This window comes from Biomphalaria glabrata, chromosome 13, assembly GCF_947242115.1.
Source record: "Biomphalaria glabrata chromosome 13, xgBioGlab47.1, whole genome shotgun sequence".
Lineage (NCBI taxonomy): Eukaryota > Metazoa > Mollusca > Gastropoda > Planorbidae > Biomphalaria > Biomphalaria glabrata.
This window is the reverse complement of record NC_074723.1, coordinates 23,053,149-23,075,106: the sequence shown is the minus strand read 5'-3', so window position 1 is coordinate 23,075,106 and position 21,958 is coordinate 23,053,149. Positions and strand designations below refer to the sequence as shown.

General features: G+C 33.5%; 1 protein-coding gene across 1 annotated transcript in view; it reads right to left on the bottom strand.

The window, feature by feature from the left end:
• LOC106067077 (uncharacterized) overlaps positions 1–21,226 on the bottom strand; it is a 37,755-nt gene extending 16,529 nt beyond the window's left edge. The window contains exons 1-10 of the mRNA XM_056008572.1: positions 20,936–21,226; positions 15,399–15,484; positions 13,690–13,813; positions 13,296–13,423; positions 12,792–12,911; positions 10,774–10,853; positions 10,081–10,246; positions 9,185–9,750; positions 7,976–8,069; positions 2,747–2,820 (exon numbers count right to left, since the gene is read on the bottom strand). Of these exons, the coding sequence (XP_055864547.1) occupies positions 2,747–2,820; positions 7,976–8,069; positions 9,185–9,750; positions 10,081–10,246; positions 10,774–10,853; positions 12,792–12,911; positions 13,296–13,423; positions 13,690–13,813; positions 15,399–15,477 (1,431 nt within the window). The 5' untranslated portion in view covers positions 15,478–15,484; positions 20,936–21,226. The remainder of the gene's footprint in view (positions 1–2,746; positions 2,821–7,975; positions 8,070–9,184; positions 9,751–10,080; positions 10,247–10,773; positions 10,854–12,791; positions 12,912–13,295; positions 13,424–13,689; positions 13,814–15,398; positions 15,485–20,935) is intronic.
• Between the last annotated feature and the right edge of the window lie 732 nt (positions 21,227–21,958).

The window sequence follows — 21,958 nt, the reverse complement described above, 5'->3', positions numbered from 1 at the left end:
CATGTATATCCAGCGTTGCGCATTTAGAATATCCTATAAATATTTATTTCCATTAATATAAAGCACAATGAAATATATAATTGTTTCAGATTTTTTAAAAATAATATAACAACACATACACTTAATTAACGCTATATGACATCATTTTTACTCCTGCCTAATAATATTAGCAAAAACATTTGCAACTCTCTGAACCATGCAACTCGAGAAAATGTACATAGTAAAGTGCATTGTAGGATATAAACCTAGGGCTTAGGGTGAACCAAAACACACCAGTTGTGTCTGGTATAAAGCTAATAAGATTATATTCACATTTGACTAGAGTAACACCTTTAGTAAAATCACTAAATATAAAAAGCCTACAGGATAGAAGACTCAAAAGTAAAGTAGCATTTCTACATAAAACACTGAACCATAATCTTCAAATACAAAAACAAAATCTAATAAAATACTCAGAAAGACACATAAAGACAAACACATCTAGATCTAGTGTAAACAATCTAGATATAGTTTACAAAATCTAGATTAGATATAAATCTACCTAGTATGTCTATTTTAATGCGAGAAAATTGGCGAGGTTTAATAAACCTTAATGCACTGAGTTGTTATAACATTTCATTTAAAGAATTAATTCCATATAATGTCAAAGGAAAAAAAATCTAATACATTACACGGATGACTATATGAGAACGCTGATCTAGTTTAAAAAATCTAGATCTAGTGTAAAAAATCTAGTTCTAGTGTAAAAGAAAGTCTAGATGTTGTGTAAAAAATCTAGATTAGATCTAAATGTAGGTAGAATGTCTTTTTTTTATAATAGAATATGACGAGGTTTAATAATCATTAATGCACAGAGTTCTTTTAACATTTCATTGAAGAATTCATTCCATATATATGATGTCAAAGGAAAAAATCCACTATGACACTAGTTAGTTGTCGAGGGTTCATAAACATTGGTGCACCGAGTTATTTTAGCCTTGCATTTAAAGAATCAACTCCATAGGAGTTAAAGAAAAAAAATCCACTACGTCACACAGCCTAATGAGACTAAAAAATGATTTATCAATATGAGCAAGTTGTCGGGTTTTCAAAGAAATTGGTGCACCAAGTTTTCTTAGCATTTTATTTAAAGAATTCATTCCATAAGATGTCAAAGGAAAAAATTCCATTACGTCACACGGCCTAGTTAGACTAAAAATGTCTTTATTACCATGAGAGTTAACCAGGGTTCATAGACATCGGTGCACTGAGTTCTAATCGTATTTCATTTAAAGATATATATATAAGGATTTAAGACTGAGTTTTTGTGTGCGTTTTGTCTGTCAGTCAGTCTGTCTGTTATGTTAATATAAAAAAAAAAGACTAAAAGCTATTGAAAGTTTGATTAACCCTAAATTTCCCTTCCGAAACAGTTTTAAGTTTCTATAATTGATTGTTCCAGATGTTTATATATACAGTGAAAGAAAAAGAGAATTCCATATAAATCTAATACCGTTAATTAAACTTTTGGGATGGTCTCCTATTAAAATTAGATGTACCATAGCCTTGTGGAGAGATTTTTATACCATACTTGGGTGTTAGGAAGTCGTTTTCCTTAAAAATCGGAACATAATATTAACGATAATAAGATTTTGTAACGTTTTAGCTAGAAAACTAAATGTAGTGTAAGAGAGAAATGTGATTTTACATAAATAGAGTTTAAATATTTTCATACAAAATTCGGAACAAAAGATTTTCATAAATGAGAAGAAGATTATTTGTTTTATTTGTTAGAAGAGGGTTTTCAAACAGTTATTTGGCGTTAGTAAATTTTTCAAATAAAATTCTGAACAATTTGGGCGACGATTTATAAGAAAATTAAAGTAATGTAGGTTGATTTCTCTTTCAAAACAAAATCCGGAATATTCTTTACTGATTAAAAAACTTTTGTTATGTTCCAGCAAAACAATTAAATGTAAAATAAGTCTAAAAAGTGATTGTCAATAATCGTTTCTAGTAAATTACTTTCTTTTTTTAAAATCCTGAACAACCTATTGTCAATATTTTTGAAAAAAAAAAAGTCATTTGACATGAATCTGTTTTAAGACTGTCCTAAACTGGAACATAGGAATGTGATTCTTTCAAAAGCTGGAAATTTGTTTTGGAATATAAAACTTAAATTCTTTTTTATGATGATTTTTGGATTTCCTTATAGTAATACATGTTTAATAGCAATTTATAATTAATCTGGACTACTTTAATTGTATTTGGTTTCTAAGACTTTACACTAGTGTTACATAGGACATTTAAATTTGGCCCTTTTTTGCTATTACGTTACTTTAGCCTGGTTGGCATATTCTGAAATACATTATTTAAAATAATTCTATTCTACTTTGGTTGAGATTTTAATTTTCTAACACTCTAGGTGAGCTGTCTAAAGAACTGACAAACTCAATTAATAAATAAGCAAAAAAAAAAAAAACTGTATCCAATAAAATAACAACTCTATCACAAAAAACAATACATCACTAATCACAAATAGGAGAAAAACTACAGATGTATTCACACATAAGAAAAATAATATAAACAGCCACATCCACAAAAATGAAGCGAAAAAAAAAAATCATGTGTGTTAATTTTTATGTCAATACTTTTGTTAGCTAATTTAATGCTTGCTTCACAAATCTTAGTGTAGCGTACCTTACCTTACTTTGAAAATAAAAAAACTATTGGAGTATATGTAAATATAGCTATAAATAGAACTCACCTCAACACAAACCTGTGAGAACATGGCACAAAACAAAAGGCACACAATGGCAATGATTTCATCTCTTATATACTCTGCAAAGAGGAGAACACATTTGAACACTGAAGGCATTTTTAACATTCTAAACTGATTATCTGTCATTTTTGTCAACATATACAATCCATCTTTAATATTTACCTGTGTAGGCAAATCTAAACATTACCAAATCTAAATCAAAGCTAAATGCACATAATTAGAATACTTTGTGTAATTCAGTCTAGGAGTGTAGAGGACAATGACTACTTCCTGACTATAAAATATCAGGTGACCGATCCTCGCTCGGATGAATAATTTGTTAAGGAAGGATATATACCCGAAGTCATTTTGAGAATATTTTTGTACCAGGTGGCCAAACCTCGCTCGGTTAAATAATTTCGGAAGGTTATATACCCGAAGTCATTTTGGGAATATTCTTGTAATTACGAAAATGAACGATCGGATAAAGACTACTAATCTGAAGAGTTGTTTTAGTGTTCTGTTAGTTCTAATTGTAGGCCTAATTGAACATGTCGATTAAATTTAAAGTCTTTTAAGTCCTCCTACAGTCTAGACAAACTACAGCTCAAGTCCGTCTTAAAGTTTTGCAATCCATCTTTTGCGTAAAACTATTGTAGGCTTACTATTATTGGCTTGGAAGAAGTCTTTGCAGTGTAACTTCTCTACGTTATAGGGTAAAACATGCACTTAGTGACAAAGTAAAATGGCTCATTTTTTAGCGGCCCCCGTAAGGGGAAAAAGCCGCTATTTGGTTTGTGCAAAATGTCCGTCTGTCCGTCTGTCACACTCAGATCTCAAAAACTAGAAGAGATATGAAAAATATTATTTCATCATTAAATCCGGCTTGAAAAGTTTAGGTGCAACGGCTACTTTTGGTTTTCTAAAAGCAAACCGTTTAATTTATAAAATTAATTATGCAAGCGATTTTTTCATAAAAATACACCAATTCTAAAACAATTACGTAAATGTAAGGGAGGCAATGTTACAATATGCTAACAAAGATGGACAATTTTTGTGTATTTTCAGTATCACTAAGTCAAATATATTTTTAAAATGTACAGGAAATGTTTACAACAAATACAAATAATAGTTAAAGACGTTTTTTCTGGTCAACTAGCTGCTAAAATTAAAAGAAAACATTTCTGTTTGTTTATAAAGGCTAATAATGCACTTTGTATGTAAATATCACGCACATTTTTTTAAATGGACTTTTTATGCAGCGATTTTCGTGCAGTAGCGTAACGTCGCAACATGATCAGGTGCTAAACCAATTCCTTAAACTTTTTTTAAAAATCAGATTTTATTTATTTTTTGTTTAGTGCCCCCATCCGAATAAAAGAAGCTTATTTTTGTGCGTTTTGTCTGTTGGTCGGTCTGTCCGTCACGATTAGATTTAAAAAACTAGAACTCTAAAAGCTATTGAAAATCTGATTTACCCTTTAATGTTCCTCCCATAACATCACAATAGTTTTAAGTATCTAAAATTGATTGTTCCGGATTTTTTTGTGCAAAACTAATCAACGCCAACAAATGTTTGTTTGCTCTTCTAACTTATATTACATTCAATTTCCATGCTTAAACGTTGCAAAAACACATTATCAATAATATGTTGTTCCGTTTTTTATGTAAATAGCATATTAATGCTAAATCATAATCTCTATACTGACTTATATTTCATTAAGTGTAAAAATGTTCCGGATATTGTTTTATAAAACATGAATTATGCCTAATGATTGTTTGAAATCGCATAAGGCTTTTAAAAAAAGTAATTTACTAGAATTGATTACTGAAAATTACTTTTTAGACATTTAATTTTCTTGTAAAACATAACATAGAAGTTTTGTAATCGATAAAGAAAGTTACGGATTTTGTTTCTTACAAATCGTCGCCAGAAATTTCCGAATTTATTTAAAAATCTACTAACGCCAAATAATTGTTTGAACTCCCTCTTCTAATTAATAAACAAATAATCTTCTCATTTACGAAATAATGTTTTTACGGATTTTTATGAAAAATATTTTAACTCACTACTCTCTTACAGTACATTTAACTTTCTACCTAAAACATTAAAAAATCTAATTATCGTTAATATTATGTTCCGATTTTTAAGGAAAACAGAATCCAAACACCAAAGTAAGGTATGAAAATCTCTCCACGTGGCTGTAGTACATCTCATTTTTATACGAGACCATCCAAAAAATTTAATTAACGGTATTACATTTATCTGAAATTCTCTTTTTCTTTTACTATTTATACCAACATCCGGAACAATCTATTATATAAACTTTTCAATTGTGTTCATACCTAAAAATTATTGCGATGTTTTGAAACGTAAAATAAAGGTTAATCAATTTTTAATAACTTTTAGTTGTTTTTTTTTATATCAAGATAACGGACAGACCGACTGACAGACAAAACGCAAAAACAATGTGGCTTTGATCCTTTTTAAATAATATCTATTAGAACTCAGTGCACCAATGTCTATGAACCCTCGTTAAATATCTCGTGTAAATAAAGACATTTTTTTTTTTATGGTACCGGTACTAGCCTATTGTGAGGTAATGGAATTTTTTTTCTTTGACGTCATATGAATGGACTCTTTAAATGTAATGTTAAAAGAACGCACTCGGTGCACCAATGTCTATTAACCCTCGAAAAAATTGCTTGTATTAATGAAAACATATTTTAGTCTAACTAAGCCGTGTGACGTAGTGTTTTTTTTTCCTTTGACGTCACATGGAATGAATTCTTTAAATGAAATGCTAAAAGAACGCACTCGGTGCACCGATGTCTATGAACACTCGAGAAATGGCTCGTGTTGATAAATGTGATTTTTAGTCTAGCTAGGCCTTGTGACGTAGTGTTTTTTTTTCCTTTGACGTCATATGGAATGAATTCTTTAAATGAAATGCTAAAAGAACGCACTCGGTGCACCAATGTCTATGAACACTCGATAAATGGCTCTTATAGATGAAGGAGATTTTTAGTCTAGCTAGGCCGTGTGACGTAGTGTTTTTTTTCCCTCTGACGTTATATGGAATTAATTCTTCAAATGAAATGAAAAAAGAACTCGGTATAGTAATGTTTATTAAGCCTCGTTATGTGACTCGCGTTTAAAAAAGGAATGATATCTTGATTTAGATCTAATCTAGATTTTTTTAACTAGATCTAGATTTTTATTACAGTATATCTAGATCTGGATTTATATTCTAATTAAAATTATTTTAGAGTCTAGATCTAGAATTTCTAGATCTAGTTTAGACTAAAATAGACTAGATTAAGATGTAGAATTTCAATTTCTAAACTTAAAGTGTAAAAAAAAAAGTGTAGATTTTCATTTCCAAACGTTTTGATCAATATTGTAATGTTTTAATATACTAAAACTAATCTACTATTTTTTTATTAAATTTAAATTTAAATTTACGGCAAATGAATCTTTGAAACATTATTACTTTTGACCATCGGATGGCTGCCTGGTCGTGCGGTTTGCGCGCTGGACTGTCGTTCAGATTTATGGATGGCCCAGGGTTCAAACCCTGCCCGCTCCCATCCCCCGTCGTCCTGCGGGAGGTTTGGACTAGGAAGTAATTATCTTCAACTCTGAAGGAACATCCGAAACGTGTAAAACATTTTACATCAAAATTAAATCACCTCTTGAATATTATTTGCGAATATGCAGATCCGACAGGGATCCGACTTCGACGGGGGCCGCCTCTGAGTTTGTGTAACACAAACTCTCTTTGTAATCTTGTTCTTATTAGACTTAAATCATTGCATTAGTTTTTTAAAGAAACGTTTCCGTAGGGCATCTCTGTTACGCCGAATAATATGCTCGTTACCCATACGGGATACGTGCCCTGCACAGCCTGACTGTCGGACTATAAGAAGTTCATACCGGCTTTTGCCATCCATCCATCCCAGTGGTGCTATGACCTGCTTTTACGCATCCCTCCATTCAGATCTCTCCTGGGCTTTCCGTCAACACGCCCTAACTCCAAGCTTTTTACCGAGGTTTATAGTTAAATCAAAAGAGGCTGCAGCGTACGCAAACTCGTTGACCGCTAGATGGATATCATGTTTAGTGTGAGCTAGTAAGGCGTAGAGAAGCTGTGTTATGACCATTTCCTTTGTTTTGGTACAGGACAGTAGACACCGAAGCATGAACACATGGTAATAATTCACCAGCAAAATAATAATAATAATAAGGCTTGTCTTAGAGTCCGAAAATTAATGAGGATTGCAGCTGTGACCTACATATCTTGCCACATCCAAGGCAAGCATAACCATTGTCCGCGGTGCTCGATTAAGATTTTCTTTTAGCATCTGCGTCTGTCCACGGCAGCAAATTTTCTTTTGGTCTCAAATGTGTATCCGCGGCCTTTGTATAGAGGGAATTCTTTAAGTCCGAAAGTTACGCTGGACAGAGCAGTATCCTGAATGGGAGACGAATCTCAGACGAACGCATGCCAAAGGCAGTCTTTTTTGGTGAGCTAAAAAGTGGGCGACGTAACACCGAGACGCTTAAAACACCAGCTTATGGCGCAAACTTGACTTAGCTGACATAGAAGAGAGCACATGGTTGCATGCAACCTCAGAACGAGACAGCTGGAGGTCAGCAGCAAAATAAACAACAAAGTAAAAGGTATCTACACCGCTCTACACAATTAAAGTGTAAACAACTTATTAAGCACTTAAAACACAATAACTAATCATACATCGGCACATTTATTTCATTACTTTTATTTCATAGTTCTATAATAAATCAATCTACAGTAACATGGTGCACAAATGTTTAATAAGGTCTATTGATTCTTTAAAACTTGTTCTTGTTTGCAAAGAAATATTTTAGTGTACTGCTGTAAGCCTAGTGACGTAAGCAGCGTTTTTCCCGTTTACGTCATGGAAAATTTTCATTCATAAAACATTCTAGCCAAACTTAATTTTTCGATAATGAGGCATTTTCAAACCGATATAACGGTCGATCTCGAGTTTTCCCAATGTGGCCAATGAGTTGAGAATTTTTTTCTCCTTATTATGCACATACCGTGAAATTTTAAAGAAAATCGTTAGAGCCGTTTTCGAAATAAAATTTATATATATATATATATATATATATATAAATATATATACATACATACAAGAATTGCTCGCTTAAGAGTATAGGATTACTCCCCAGTTTCCAAACAAGCTTACCATTACAGAAGAAACCCATTTTGCCTTCTCTAGCAATAGGATCATCAAGAAGTGCTGATAAACTTCTTTCTATGTATGGTTCATTGTAACCTTGCTGCAAGAAGACCAAACAAAGGTTGGCCAATATAAAATGTCATTATCAAATGTAAAATTTCATTGTCAATATGAAATGTCATAAAATAATTCATAATTAAATGGTGTGTAGAACATCTTTGGATTTGTGACAATATTTTGTAAACATTATTGACTGGCTAACAACATAGCCAAAGGGAAAAAAAACAAAAAAACTTGAAGAGACATTTCTCCAGAACAGGCAGTCTGATTAAAAATTTTTAAAACAATTGAAATCTAATTATTTTACAATGAAAAAGTAGCTACCCTTTCAACTACGGGTAAAGTTGTTTTTTTGTCTCCTCGATATTTGTTATTTAAAGAAATAAATTAATGAAGACAAATAAACACAACAATGAAATAATAGAGACTTTTGAAAGTGAAGTAAAAGTTAGTTCCCCCTTCAGACTTTGCAATCTATAGGGCAGATGATGTAAAAGTCATCTGTTTCTGTGGCCCACAATTAACGAGGGTATCATGAGGTCAGCACAACAACCAACCGCCTTTACTTTCCCCAACTAATTTCATGTACCCATTAGAGCTGGATGGACTCGGAGGCACCCAAAGATCCCAGAATTAAAAATCCCAGTCTTTAAAATTTGAACCCAGGACCTCTGTTCGGAAACCAAGCACTTTGCCATTCAGCCACCGTGCTTCCATAACTTTAGAAAGTGTAGACATTAAAACTTTTATTGTATTATGTCACATCATTTCAAATAGTTTTAAACATAATAGCAAACTATTAGTGTCACACCTCATGAGTTAGGTCATACAATTGTTTCCTCTGAATTTATCATATGAACGATGGCAGTCTTTTGACCATTTTTTTAATTCATGTTTCTTCATTAAGATTACATTTTAAGCATTAAAATACAAATAGTTTAAATATATTTTAATTCCAAATACATATATCAGAATAATTACATATTAATAACTATACTCATAATTTATAAATCTCACACACACCATGATCATGTTACTTTGGAAAATCCATACCTAATTGTCTGTAGCATACAATATCCTTCATTTATTGTATTCTTCAATATAGACAATGTTTCAATCCTAATGCAAAGACAGATTAAAATGCAGTGTACTTACTGATTTCATGAACCTGGAGTTGCTGCTGCTCAGAACAGAATGTCGTCCCATTAATGGAGATCTCTCATTAGCATCAGTGCTGTCAACATTCAAACCAAAATGGTCTTCATCAAAGTAGAGCTCATCTTTCTTCCAATGCTCAATCTCAGACAAAGGCCTGTTAACCCAATGGCTACTGTTGATTATTCTTTCTGCAGAAATTAGTAGGTCCATAGAGCAGCTCAGCTCAAATTTGGGCGTCCCTGGAACTACCTCCTCATTCTCGTTAGTGATGGTGTCAGCACTGTCCTCGGAGCTCAGGGTTGGGGGTCTCGTGTCATGAAAACGACTAGACGCCTCAGAATCAGAAGTGTCACTCGGGAAGGGGGATTCCCTGGGTGTTAGTTCTTTGTGGCCTTGACTAGCAGTGTCATGAGATAGTGGGGGGTATACAAAATCTTGCTGTTCACAAGACAGAAGTAAATCTTTGGTTTGAAAACTGCTAGTGGATGCTACACTCACACTATCTGTACTATACACAGTGTGATCTCTTTGCTCAGTAGCTATAGCTCCTCTTTCTTCATGTCCTGAAAATATCAAAAGTTATCTTACCTAACAGCTGATAATATTTTTTTTAACAAGTAAATATTTTACAGAAGAACTTTGAGAAAGAAAACCAAATAAATGTACTAATATAAGTGCATTTTCTGGTCATTGCTAGGTTCTATCCTTCTCAATAATTCATAATCCATCAATTTAAAAAAATACGACAGAATAGAGATGTTTTTTTTTTAATTCATACTCCAATTTCCTAACCGTTTGAAAAAAAAATCTCTTTGTAATAAGTTTGTATAGGCACTTTCTAAAAGATATTTGTATTCATTAACAAAAAAATATGCAAAGTTGAAATTCATTACTCTGAGATGTCTCTGTATTGGGCTCATTGTGTGGAGAAGGAACATTGATCCCTTGTACCCTATCTCGTCTGTTCTCTGTTTCTATTTCAGCATAAATGTGTTTAGGTTCTGTATACAGAGTCAGGATAATTAGAAGCAACAAGGACCACATGATGACCATGAAAGCCTAAAAAAGGGAAATAACAAGCCTATGTTTTAATAACTTTCAAAAAAATTAAAGCTCATTAAAGCTGAGAAATGCAAGCTAAACATAATACTTTTATTCAATATAACACACAAGTTTTGAGTATAATTTTTAAAATGTTACTACTTCTGTGAGACAGATCTAAGATATATATGATAAAGGACAAGCAATGTTTTAAAAAAATCTGTCCCATTGCTCAGTGCTTGCAAACAAAAGTGTCGTAAGAGTTAAAACTGTCAGATTGTGAGAACTGTTATGTTATATTTATGTATTGCATCATTGTTTATTTTTGTATGGCCACACTGGCTTTTAGGATGTTACTAAAAAAAAACAGCTTTTGATTGAATCCTTGGAAAACAAAAAGAAGTCATTAATTTTATTTTGCATATGTGAAATATGAGAATACAAATATTGCTAAGCTAGTGATTGAAAGTCATTTCTTCACAACAATCAAACATTCCTGATAATGAATTCTAGTTGAAACATTCATATAGTAAAATCATACTTACTCCTGGAGAGGAAAATTTGTTAACTTCAAAAATACCAATCGTGAAATTAGCTTCACGCAGGAACACATTGAGCCCAGGACCTATACAAACAAAATCAAACATTAATGTGTTTACATACATATATCTATATAGGTATAGATATATATAATACTATTAATATATTTTGTTTGCTATTATTAGATTAGCCCCTTGGTTGACAATTTATTCATTTTTAACAATATTAAAAATATTATCACTGCAAATATATCAATATCAATTTTAGTCACTAAAACTATTGTAATCATATAACCCAAAGACTGAGACTGTGGTAATCTACCCCTTCAGAAAAGTGGAAGCAGATTCTGCCCCGTCACAAAAGGTAAAAAAAACACAAGAGAATCATTTGACCATTTTCATTGTCTCTTGAAACAAAAAGAAACATTTTAAATTTACATCTTATTTATAAAAACAAATACATAACTAGACAAAAAAAACAAAATATCTTTAAAAACTTTAAATGAAATTTTGTAATATCTAGATGGGGTGAACACGATTATTTTGAAAAATTTAAATTATTAAATTGTTCCGGAACAAAAACATGTGTATGTGTCAGTGTTGTTCCTCTTTTTGAATACACCATTTCAGGAAGCCCTTTAATTACTATGCTGACATTAGATTTTTTTTTTCTTTCTCCTCCTAAGAGTTGTAAAAGATGCATACAGTGTTAGAGACTTTGGGACAGTGCAGGGTTTCTATTATGCGTTCTGGAGTAAGTCAACATGTCTAGTTTTTTTTCTTTGGCAGCCCTTTGATTCACTGTTATCTTTTCAAAACAACAGTAATACAGGGTTATGCATCTTTTTATTCTAGAGAACCATTTGAAAGGTCAATCTCAGAACCATGATTGAAATTAATTTTTGAGATTTTGAAAGTCGTGTGTGAGTAATGGCATCACCAAGTTAAGTGTTTGGTCAGCTGTTGGCATAACACTGCAAGGTATAGATTGTTAATTTAACAGTGACAGCTAGTCAGTACATTATTGGACATAGGTAGCAAACAATGTTGTGTAATTTCTGTATTGTACTAGCATCATTCATTATATTTATTTCCTAATTAATTAAATATTTTAAATCGTTAATTCATCTATTGGTTGTTATAACTTTACTTGTTGATAAATGTTTCAAAGAATGAACAAACTGTTAGTAACCTTGGAAAAATAAAATGACTGCTGGGTTAAATTTCAATTCATAAACAGAATCTAAAAGTGTGTTTATATACACTACATTTCATATTGGCATGATTTAGATCTATATGTATTTAAACATCATAAGGTAATTATGGGGTTCAGAAATAGAATGCATAATTTGAAATAATTTGTCAAGATATTTGAATGCAATTTTTTGTCTATATCCTTTCCAATGATATATCACCTTCTTTCTTCTTCTCTGTCTCATTTTTTTATGTTGGTGTGTTCAGATCAGGCAGTTCTCCATATAGTTTTTCTTCAAAAGGAAAGTTTCTGGGCCAGAGTCTTGTTCGGGCCTCTCACTAGAGTATGCAGCTTTGAAGGACATGATCGGCATTCCCTGGCAATGCTCCAATAGGGAAGGGTAATGCTCCAATAGGGAAGGGTAGCTAGTCATAATATTTAGCTTCCGAAACATATGTTGTGTCCAGTTCTGAGGTGAAAAGTATGCATTGGTCATGTCAGAATAACGGATAATTAGCATCATTTTTTTTTTGTAAATCAGATGAGAGCTGGTCCATTTCGTTTATTCCACGCTATCATTTTCTTCATTTCTTCTGGCTAGAGAGGAATTTTCATTTGTTTGTTCATTCTTCCATCTTTGGTCAGCACGTCACCATTATTGAATGAAAACTAGGCAAAGGGCACAATAATGTAAATGTACACAAACTATTTATTTCAAGATGCCAGGAGGAGGAGCTCATTGAGGGGAAGAAGGGGGGGGGGGGGGGGTAAATGGATCTAACAAAAAATTTAGGAAAACTCTTGTTTATGTATCAAGAAATGAACACACCAATGAGCAATGCAATTTGCCGAGAGGCCACCAAGTTGGATATTATTCCAGTTCTTTCCTTTTCTGTTGTATATCTTGAGACTTCAGCAAGAGCTATAGCTTCACTGGCTGCACCAAAACCTGTTTTCAAAGGAATTCAATCATTACTTTGGTTCAAAATGAATACAAAACTTCAAAGTTTCTCATTTAAAATGAATAGAATGCAACATCAAATAGTTATAATTCCAACATTCATCATAATATGTATGAGGCTTTTAAGCTAATGATTAGTCTGCATCCGGAATGTAACAAAATTTGTAAACTAAAAATATTCAGGGATATCTGTTGTATTAGCTTGTTTTCAAGCACTATAAACTTTGGCTTTCAAAAATGTTTATTTGAATTTAAAAGTAAAATTTGAATGTAAATAAAATTAAATGGCTGAAATATGGAAAGTGGACTGGAACAAAAGGGTTACAGTAAATGTGGAAATATATTTCTAAACACTAAAAAGGTAAACTTTACCTGATATAAATCTGCTTCCTACACACAGCCACTGTGAAATTCCAACAAAATACAAAAAACTTCCAACTAACTCAAACGTTGAACAGACTAGGAATATCTGTTTGGTGCATCTTATTCGATCAGATAATCTAAAATAGAAATGTGACTTGTAAGCTGATTGAAACACACTGCAAACAAGAGGTTTTTGTTTTTGAAACACACTCGAAACAAGAGGTTTTTGTTTTTTTACGTCAATATACATTTACATATACATTTTTCAGTGTCACAAAAGTATTTTTTTTTAATTCAGAATGATCATAAAATCAAGCGCAGGCATAATCATTGTCTGCCGGTGGTCATAAAATAACATAAATATAATGACACACAAATCTTATTTTGGTTATACTTTTGTTACCTGCCAAAGAGTGGTGAAGAAAAAAATGCAGCTACACTGTATGCTGATAGCACTAGGCCAAGCATGTATTCTGGTGAATCATAGGATGTGTGCAGATACAACCATAGAGTAGGCAATATAACAGCTGAAGAAACAAACACAATATAAAAAATATATAAATAAATGCTTTTTTCTTGTACATATAAATTTGTAATTCTTACTGTGCCTTCATTTTTTATCAAACAAGGGACCATTCTACATTTCTAAGAAGACTAAAATAATAATTTTTAACTCTAATATCAAGGCAATCCAGCTATATGGATCTGAAACATGAAGAACATATGAAATAACAAAAAAAAAAGTAAAAAGTAAAGAACATCATCAACAGATATTTGAGATATATCTTTAAAATACATTGAAGTGAAAAAGTGCAAAACAGAGAAATATAGAGGTGCAGATCTTAAAAAGAAATTGGAGATGGATTGGTCACACCCTAAGTATAGATGCCAGCAAAGGAGCTAGACAGGCCTTAGATTGGAAGCCCAGGACGCACGACTCAAGGGAAAACCATAAATAAGATGGAGATGCAGTGTACTAGAGGAAGAGGGTGGAAAAAAAAGTCCTCTAAGAAATGTGGTATAAGGTCTTGCTTCCGATCAAGGTATTGTGTTTAGCAAGTCAGTAGCAGATGTACAGATAGACTTCAACCTCCTCCACATTACAGCTACAGAGCTTCTCATCGCAAAACTTAAACTGAACGTAGCAAAGTTTACTTGATGCAGCGAATGCCTCTTAGTGGGCTGGTATTGTTTGAACTAACAATACTTGTACTAACAAAGATATTAATGATAATTTCATTCTTATTATTGGCATTAAATGGTCACAATACCTTAAGTATTTTATAAAGACCATTTTGTAGAAAAAATCAAGTATACATATAGCATTTAACATAACATCAAAGTCAAGAAAAGCATAAAAAATACTTTTAATAAAATAAGAAGCTTATATAAGTGTAACTGTATCTATTAATTTGGATCAGTCAGTCATGTACTTCAATTTCTAATAGATGTAGACTAACAATAATAAATCTGTGTGATTAGAAATAGTTTTACCTATTGTTTTTGTTTAGAGTAATTTCATGCTTTTCTCAATAAGCTGTGATCCTATTTATTGCCTGGACCAGTTGGGAAAAGAGGGTGAGGGAAGGGGTCTCTGTGTGAATGTTACAGTGATGGCTTTTTAAATGCATTTATAAAAAAAAAAGTTAATGAACTGAATTTGAACTCGAAGCATACACACTGTGTCAGCGAAGTGCTTATGAAAATGGAAGGTTTGATAGTCATTTATTGTTGGTTTCAAACTTTAAAGTGGCGACCTTTTTCTCTCTACAAAGTATAAAGGGGACTGATTCAACTTCTACCACCAAATCAGTCAAGTAAAATTTTTTATCTTGTTCAATTATAATTAATTACCAATAGTTAATTTACTAATTGTTTTTTTTTTATTGATTGTTGCTCTGTCAGGTACAAGAAATAATTGTGCAAAATTTAAAATTAATCTTAGATTTGGTGTGGGAGAAATAATGTATACAAACTTTTTACCAGACAGACAGAGTCGATATAAGTTTTGTAAAAATAGTTTAATTCATGATTGTCTTTTTTTTTTGTGATCCAAATTTAGCTGCTATTAATTCATTATGAATAACTACAAAATCAAATGAAGTAAATTACCATACTCAACACCACCAGAAATAAATATGATTACAAAAACTGCATACATCATTCTCTTCTTGGTTTTTACTGTGGCCATGGTGTAACTACAAAAAATAAAACAATAGTATGTTAAATATAAATATAAGCTATCAAGTTTTAATTTTTGGCTTAACTAAAGGCACCTAATTTAATGTACATTTACTACAGGTGAATGATGCAATGTGCATTATAGTATAGTTTTTTAATAGTATATATATATTAGGGTGCACCAGATAGTCGTTCCGGCTTCGGCTGAATATTCAGCAATTTTTCACTATTTGGTGATATTTGGGTCTCTGTGTGATTGTTACAGTGATGGCTTTTTAAATGCATTTAAAAAAAAAAAGTTTATGAACTGAATTTGAACTCGAAGCCAGCACACTGTGCCAGCGAAGTGCTTCTAAAAATGGAAGGTGCCTCGGCGATAAGTCTTTTCCAGATACATCAAACACTTAAATAACGAAACAACGCAGACAAAAGGCAAACAATATAAGGGTAGTCGACGCTGATAAACGATGTCGAACAAGAAGTGTAATACTTAATGAATGGAACAGTCAAATGTCGTCAAACTAAATCTCTACGTCAACAAAAACCCGCCAATATTCATAAAGTGGACATGATTAAATAATGGCAGTTCTAAAATCCTAAAGTTATCGTATTACTTGGCGCCACACCTTCATGGAGGACCTCAGAACTGTGGACACTAAGTTGGAGGAGGCTTCAGACATTGCCAATGACAGATATCTATGGAGACAGCTTGCCGCCCAATGCGCCGAACGGCGCAGGAGGACCTAAGTCTAAGTAAGTAAGTAAAATACATAAACTTTAATGTTTCAAATAAAAGAATATGCTTTTAAAACTATGACTACACACCATCCTTTAGAACAAAGACAAGGTGTGTTCATCTAAATAGAAATAAATATTCCTTAACTATGTCATGTTGACACTGTCTACAGGTCACACCTTATGAGGGAACTGAGTATGTTTGCTTGGAGAAGAATCTTTATTAGGGGGTGGGGACTGGACTTCAAGCCACACCTCTACGCTGGTAACAAGGGTAGAGATGAACCCTAACTCCCACCCCCTTTTATTTGTTTAGTCCATCACATTGAGTTCGTTGATAGACAGGTGACCACCAAGTCAAATACCATGGACGTAGGTACTCTCTAGAGGTCACGCGAGAGAACTGAGTTTGCTTACTTGGTAGCTAATTTTAATTAGGGGGCTGGACTTCAAGCCACACCTCAACAGGGGTAACCGGACAATGAGTTTGCTTATTTGGAGAAAAATCTCAATCGCATGACTGGACCAAAGGCCACACCTCTTCACGAATGCCTAGTTTGCTAACTTGGATATAAATCTCTTTTCCTAACGTGTTAACATGAATATTACTCCCGCCTTAAGTGTCTTGATTTGATGACGATATTCTTAATAATTTGAGAATGTCATGTAACTCCTTATTACTGATTTTTTTAATTACGATGCGTACTTAGCCACTGTGTATCAGGCCAGGACGACTTTTTACACCCAAAGGCTTAATTCCGTGCTTTTTTATTACACAAACAATGATAAAATCAGTAGACCTAGTAATTAAGGAAGATGTTTCTTACATACTTTGCAAAATAAAATAAAACATCTACATGCTTAACTGACCATGCCAATGTGTTATTTTTCTGCCTGACCACTCAACACTATTGCATATGCTCGAGAAACACAACAACATGTGATTGTCAACACCATCAGGGCATCAACTATACACACAACACCAAGACTACATGTGTATGCCCACTATGTCTATCTGACCAGGTTATAAAAATCTGTCTAGGCTGTGGGGGAATTTTTTTTCTTCCCTATTGGCTATTCCTAATGCTCTTAGATCTATATTACTGTAGATTTAAACATAGATCTCAATAATAGACCAGACTACAATTTAATCTATGCTTCGTCATCATCTAAGGTTCAAGCTATAAATAGGTTAATAAAATATAGTTTACCGCAAATGAAATAATCTAAAACAATAAATATTGACCTACAATGCTTCAGATTCTAACTATAAACTAGAAGTTACTATCAGTATTAAGCCCTTGAAGCCAGAACCTGAAGCAGTCCTTGGACTTTAAATTACAAGCCTGATGACCAGTTGTAGATCTGAAATTCATGAACACATACTCTGAACACTATACAAGCCAGATTGCACTTTACCTTAGAGAGATTTACATTAGTAACTAGTTCAATATATATTTAGGTATTTTACATTGTCCATGCCACACACCCCTTTACAGTTGGTGGACTCGTACATATACACACACTCATGCTACACAGATTAGTTCATGATAGATCTGTTTATAAATACTGTTAAGCTTTAATTCATCAATCTTTAATAGAGTTTAAAGCAATAAGGTAGGTAAATAAAAGGAAAACAATTATTACGAATATAAGTATGTTCTTTAACAGTTTTGCAAAATGCTCAGCAACACAAGACATGTAGGTATTTGGCTCCGGCCGAATATCAAATTCATTATCCAGCAATATTCGGCTCCGGCCAAATATCAAAAAGTACTATCCAGTGCACCCCTAATATATATATATATATATATATTAAATAACGTAATATAGATCTATAGATCTAATACAATAGTATAGTTTATTAATAGTATATTTATATATAAAATAACTAAATATAGATCTATTGATCTAATATAGATCCACTAGTCGACCGGCGGCATAGCATACGCCGTTATTTTACAGGGCCAGCTTTAGGCCACTGCAACCTATGGGCACTTTCAGAGGACCCGCGCTAATTCAAGGTGTATAAATTATTCAATTAAACCATTTTATAACTTAAAACAGATTTCTCGCACCCTCCTGTCAATTTACCAGGAACTCCTGGAAATCTCCCGAAATTGCAAAATATATTATATACAAAAAAGTCCATAAAATATATGTAAATATATAGACAAGAGTTGTCATTTTGGGGTGTCACACAATATGGAAAACACCAATCCAACGCGCGTAAAATAAAAATGGCATTATGCATACGCGTAATTGTGTAATCTGGTGAAAGAAGCTTCTCGCGCCTCAAACTAATGAAGAATTACTTAAGGTCAACATTTCTCAAAGATAGACTGAAACATTTGGTAATTCTTGCTATTGAGTGTGATCTATGTAGGAAACAGAATTATTATGATATACTGTATGACTTTGGTGCACGCAAGGCTCGTAAAGTAATTCTGTATGTAGTAAAGAATGAATAAAATGCATAGACAAATTTATTTTCTAATACAAACTCTTAAATTTCACTTATTGTCTGCTTCCCTACCCAAACTTGGCCCCACGAAATCCATTTCGCATAGCGCCCCACCATGGTTAAGTCCGGCCCTGCTATTTAGTGACCTGTAAATATACATAGTAGATTACTTGTTCTCTTTCCATGACTTCTTGGTCACAATGGTTAAGTCCAGCACTGCTTTTTAGTGTTTGTAAAATGTTTGCTTGTAAAATGTTTTCATGTTTGGGATGTTCCTTCAGAGTTGATGATAGTTTACTTCCTAGCCCAAACCTCGCGCAGGACGAAGGGGGTAGGGAGCGGGCAGGGTTTGACAGTCAACCGCAGCCATCTGTATCGACGTGTAAATACCTACTTGTTCTCCCCCCCCCTCTTGTTTTTTCGTGGGGGAACTATCCGCAGAAATAAGAGAGTGATCTATCCTTTACTTCTTCTTCTCATCCAAACTCTTGAGGGAAGAGGAGAAATATATATAGATTAAATAGTCCATCATGGTTCAATGATAACCATTTTTGTCATCCAGGGAGCTGAGGGCTTTGCACTGGGGTTTTTCACCTCCTCATGTGGCTGGTGAGACATATGTGAGCCCGGAATATTCAGCTACGCACTGGGCAGGTTTTTTCAGCTGTCAATCGCATTGCTTTTTTTTTTCTGATGCTTTTCTTCTGCCACCCCTGATTTCTTGTCCTCTCTGCAATTAATGCGCCAGTTTTTACAGTGTGATGCCATGATGCTCAGTCATGTACTGCTGTCTCCCACGTGGCAGGGTCAATGCTGAAGGCTTTCAATGAAGCTTTGAGGATGTCTCTGAAGTGTTTTCTTTGTAAACCTTGTGAGCACTTCCCTTCCCTTAACTGGCTGTACAGGAGTCATTTAGAGATGCCAGGGGTCTTCCATACTGCAGATGTGACCAACCCATCACAGCTGGGACTTCTTCTTCTTCTTCTTCGTTCTCATTGTTATGTTGGAGTGTTCAGATGACTAGACCAATACATGAGATGAACTGCGCAGTGGTTTCCAAATCAGGGAGCTCTCCATATAGTTTTCTTTCTATTGGGGTGATTTGGGGCCAATGTCTTATATGGGCCTCTTGGTAAAGAGAGCAGTTTTGGAGGACATGGTCGGCATTCTCTGGTGATACTCCACATGGGCAGATTTCACTGGTTCCAATTTTGAGCTTCCGGTACATGTGTTGTCGCATTCTGTTGTGTCCGGTCCTGAGTCGAAAGATTAGACGTTGGTCTTGTCAGGATAGCTTATAGTAAACGTCATCTTTCTTGTGATTTGGACAGCTGGGACTGCATCAGGATTGTGTGGATGCTTTGTAGGCCTGCTATTTGAAGGACTTAAGTATCAGGGTATTTTTTCTTGCCATTTAACATTCAGCATTTTTCTGAATCAGATCATGTGGAAGTGGTTCATTTTTGTTTTTACGTTTTCTGTATTTGATATATACTGTCCACGTTTCTTAGGCATAGAGCAATGTAGGGAGGATGACAGCTCAATAGACCCCTAGCTTTGTGTTTGTGGTAATACCTCATCTATTCCACACATTTTTAGACAGTCTGCCATAGGATGCAATGGTATTGGCGATAGAACATGCAAGTCGATACATTATATATCTATTTTAATTGACAAATTGGATGACAAGTTTAAAGATGTTTGCAGTTTTTTCCTGGGACTAAGTGACTAACCATTCATTACAAGCTATACAAATTCAAACTTAAAAATTGTGGCGTTAGGGTTTAACCTGTTTGTTAGACAGAAATGACTAGATCTAAATCTAAAATTATATCTAGAATCTATCTAAATAAGACTAGATCTATGAGTCACATATAAAAATAAAACATCACAAAGGCTGAGACTTTGAAAAAGCCATGAATTTTAATTTCAAAATTTGTTCTTAGAGTAAGTCTAACTTAGACTTAGATCTAGAGTGTAAAAAGACATTATGATTAATTTTAATGATTGAAATCTCTACTCTAGAGACCCCATAGATCTACATGTCTACAAAGAGATAGATCATAGAGAGTAGAGTGTCTAGAGTCTAGATTCTAGAGAGAATCTAGAACTGAAGTCCAGTGAAGTAAAGAAGAGACTAGACTGACTAGACACTTTTTTTTTTCTAGATCTAGATTAGATCTATATCTAATTATAATATTAAATATTAATATACTCAGATACTCCACTCAGTCTCTTACTCAGACTCAGTGAAGTCAGTGTCACTCACTCAACTTCAACAGCAAGTTCATGTAGTTGAGCAACTCTCTCAACTCTGTAATTTGTTGACTTTGCGTGACTGAGTCACACTGAGTGTGACACTGACACAGTTTCAAACAAACTTGCTACTATTGAATCGTCTATGCAATATAGGATTTAGAGCTAGTCTAGTCTAGATCTACATCTAAATCTAAGCTGTAAACTAGATCTAGATCTATATAGATCTAATACATAAATTTCAAGTTTTATCTTTACATCATCTGCCCTATCCATAGTCTAGATCTCTAGATCTAAGAGGCGAAGCATTAATATTTTTGTAAACAATGCCAAAAGTTATTCTGTAATCACTGAACTAAATAATATTTTCAGTACTAACAATGTCGTAAAAATGTAAAAAAAAAAATTAAAATTCATTTGCACTAAACTTTACACAGTAAAAGAAAAGAAAATTTATTGACTTTTAATGCCTGATTGTACTTTTAAATCAGATGTATCTACAATAAGAATGTTTTATGTGAGATTGAGCAACTAAGTTGTCTTATGTTATTTATCCCACCCCAGACCCGTTTTTCATTTTTCAGAAAAGCTTAGGCCTATAGAACTAAATATGTTGTGATCTCATCACAAACCAATATAGGTCTATGCATTTTTTGCTATCACAAAATTTAATGTAAATTTAGTTCAAAAACCTAATCTGCTATTATATTCTTACTTAGGACTTATCCTCCCGCACCGTTCGGCGCATTTGGCGGCTAGCTGTCTCCACAAACATCTGTCACTAGCAATGTCTGAAGCCTCTTCCCACCTGGTGTCCACTGCTCTGAGGTCCTCCATGAAAGTGAATGTCCTGTTTCCGCTTTCCTCATATAATGGCCTATCATCGCAACTCTTCGTAAGCGTAATTTATTTTGCGCAGAACATGTCCCGCTAACCTCATGCGACGCTCTGTCACAACCTCACTAAGTGGTCGACTCCCAGTGCGGCATAAGATTTCCTTGATTGAGACCCGATCTTTAAAACTGACTCCTAAAAT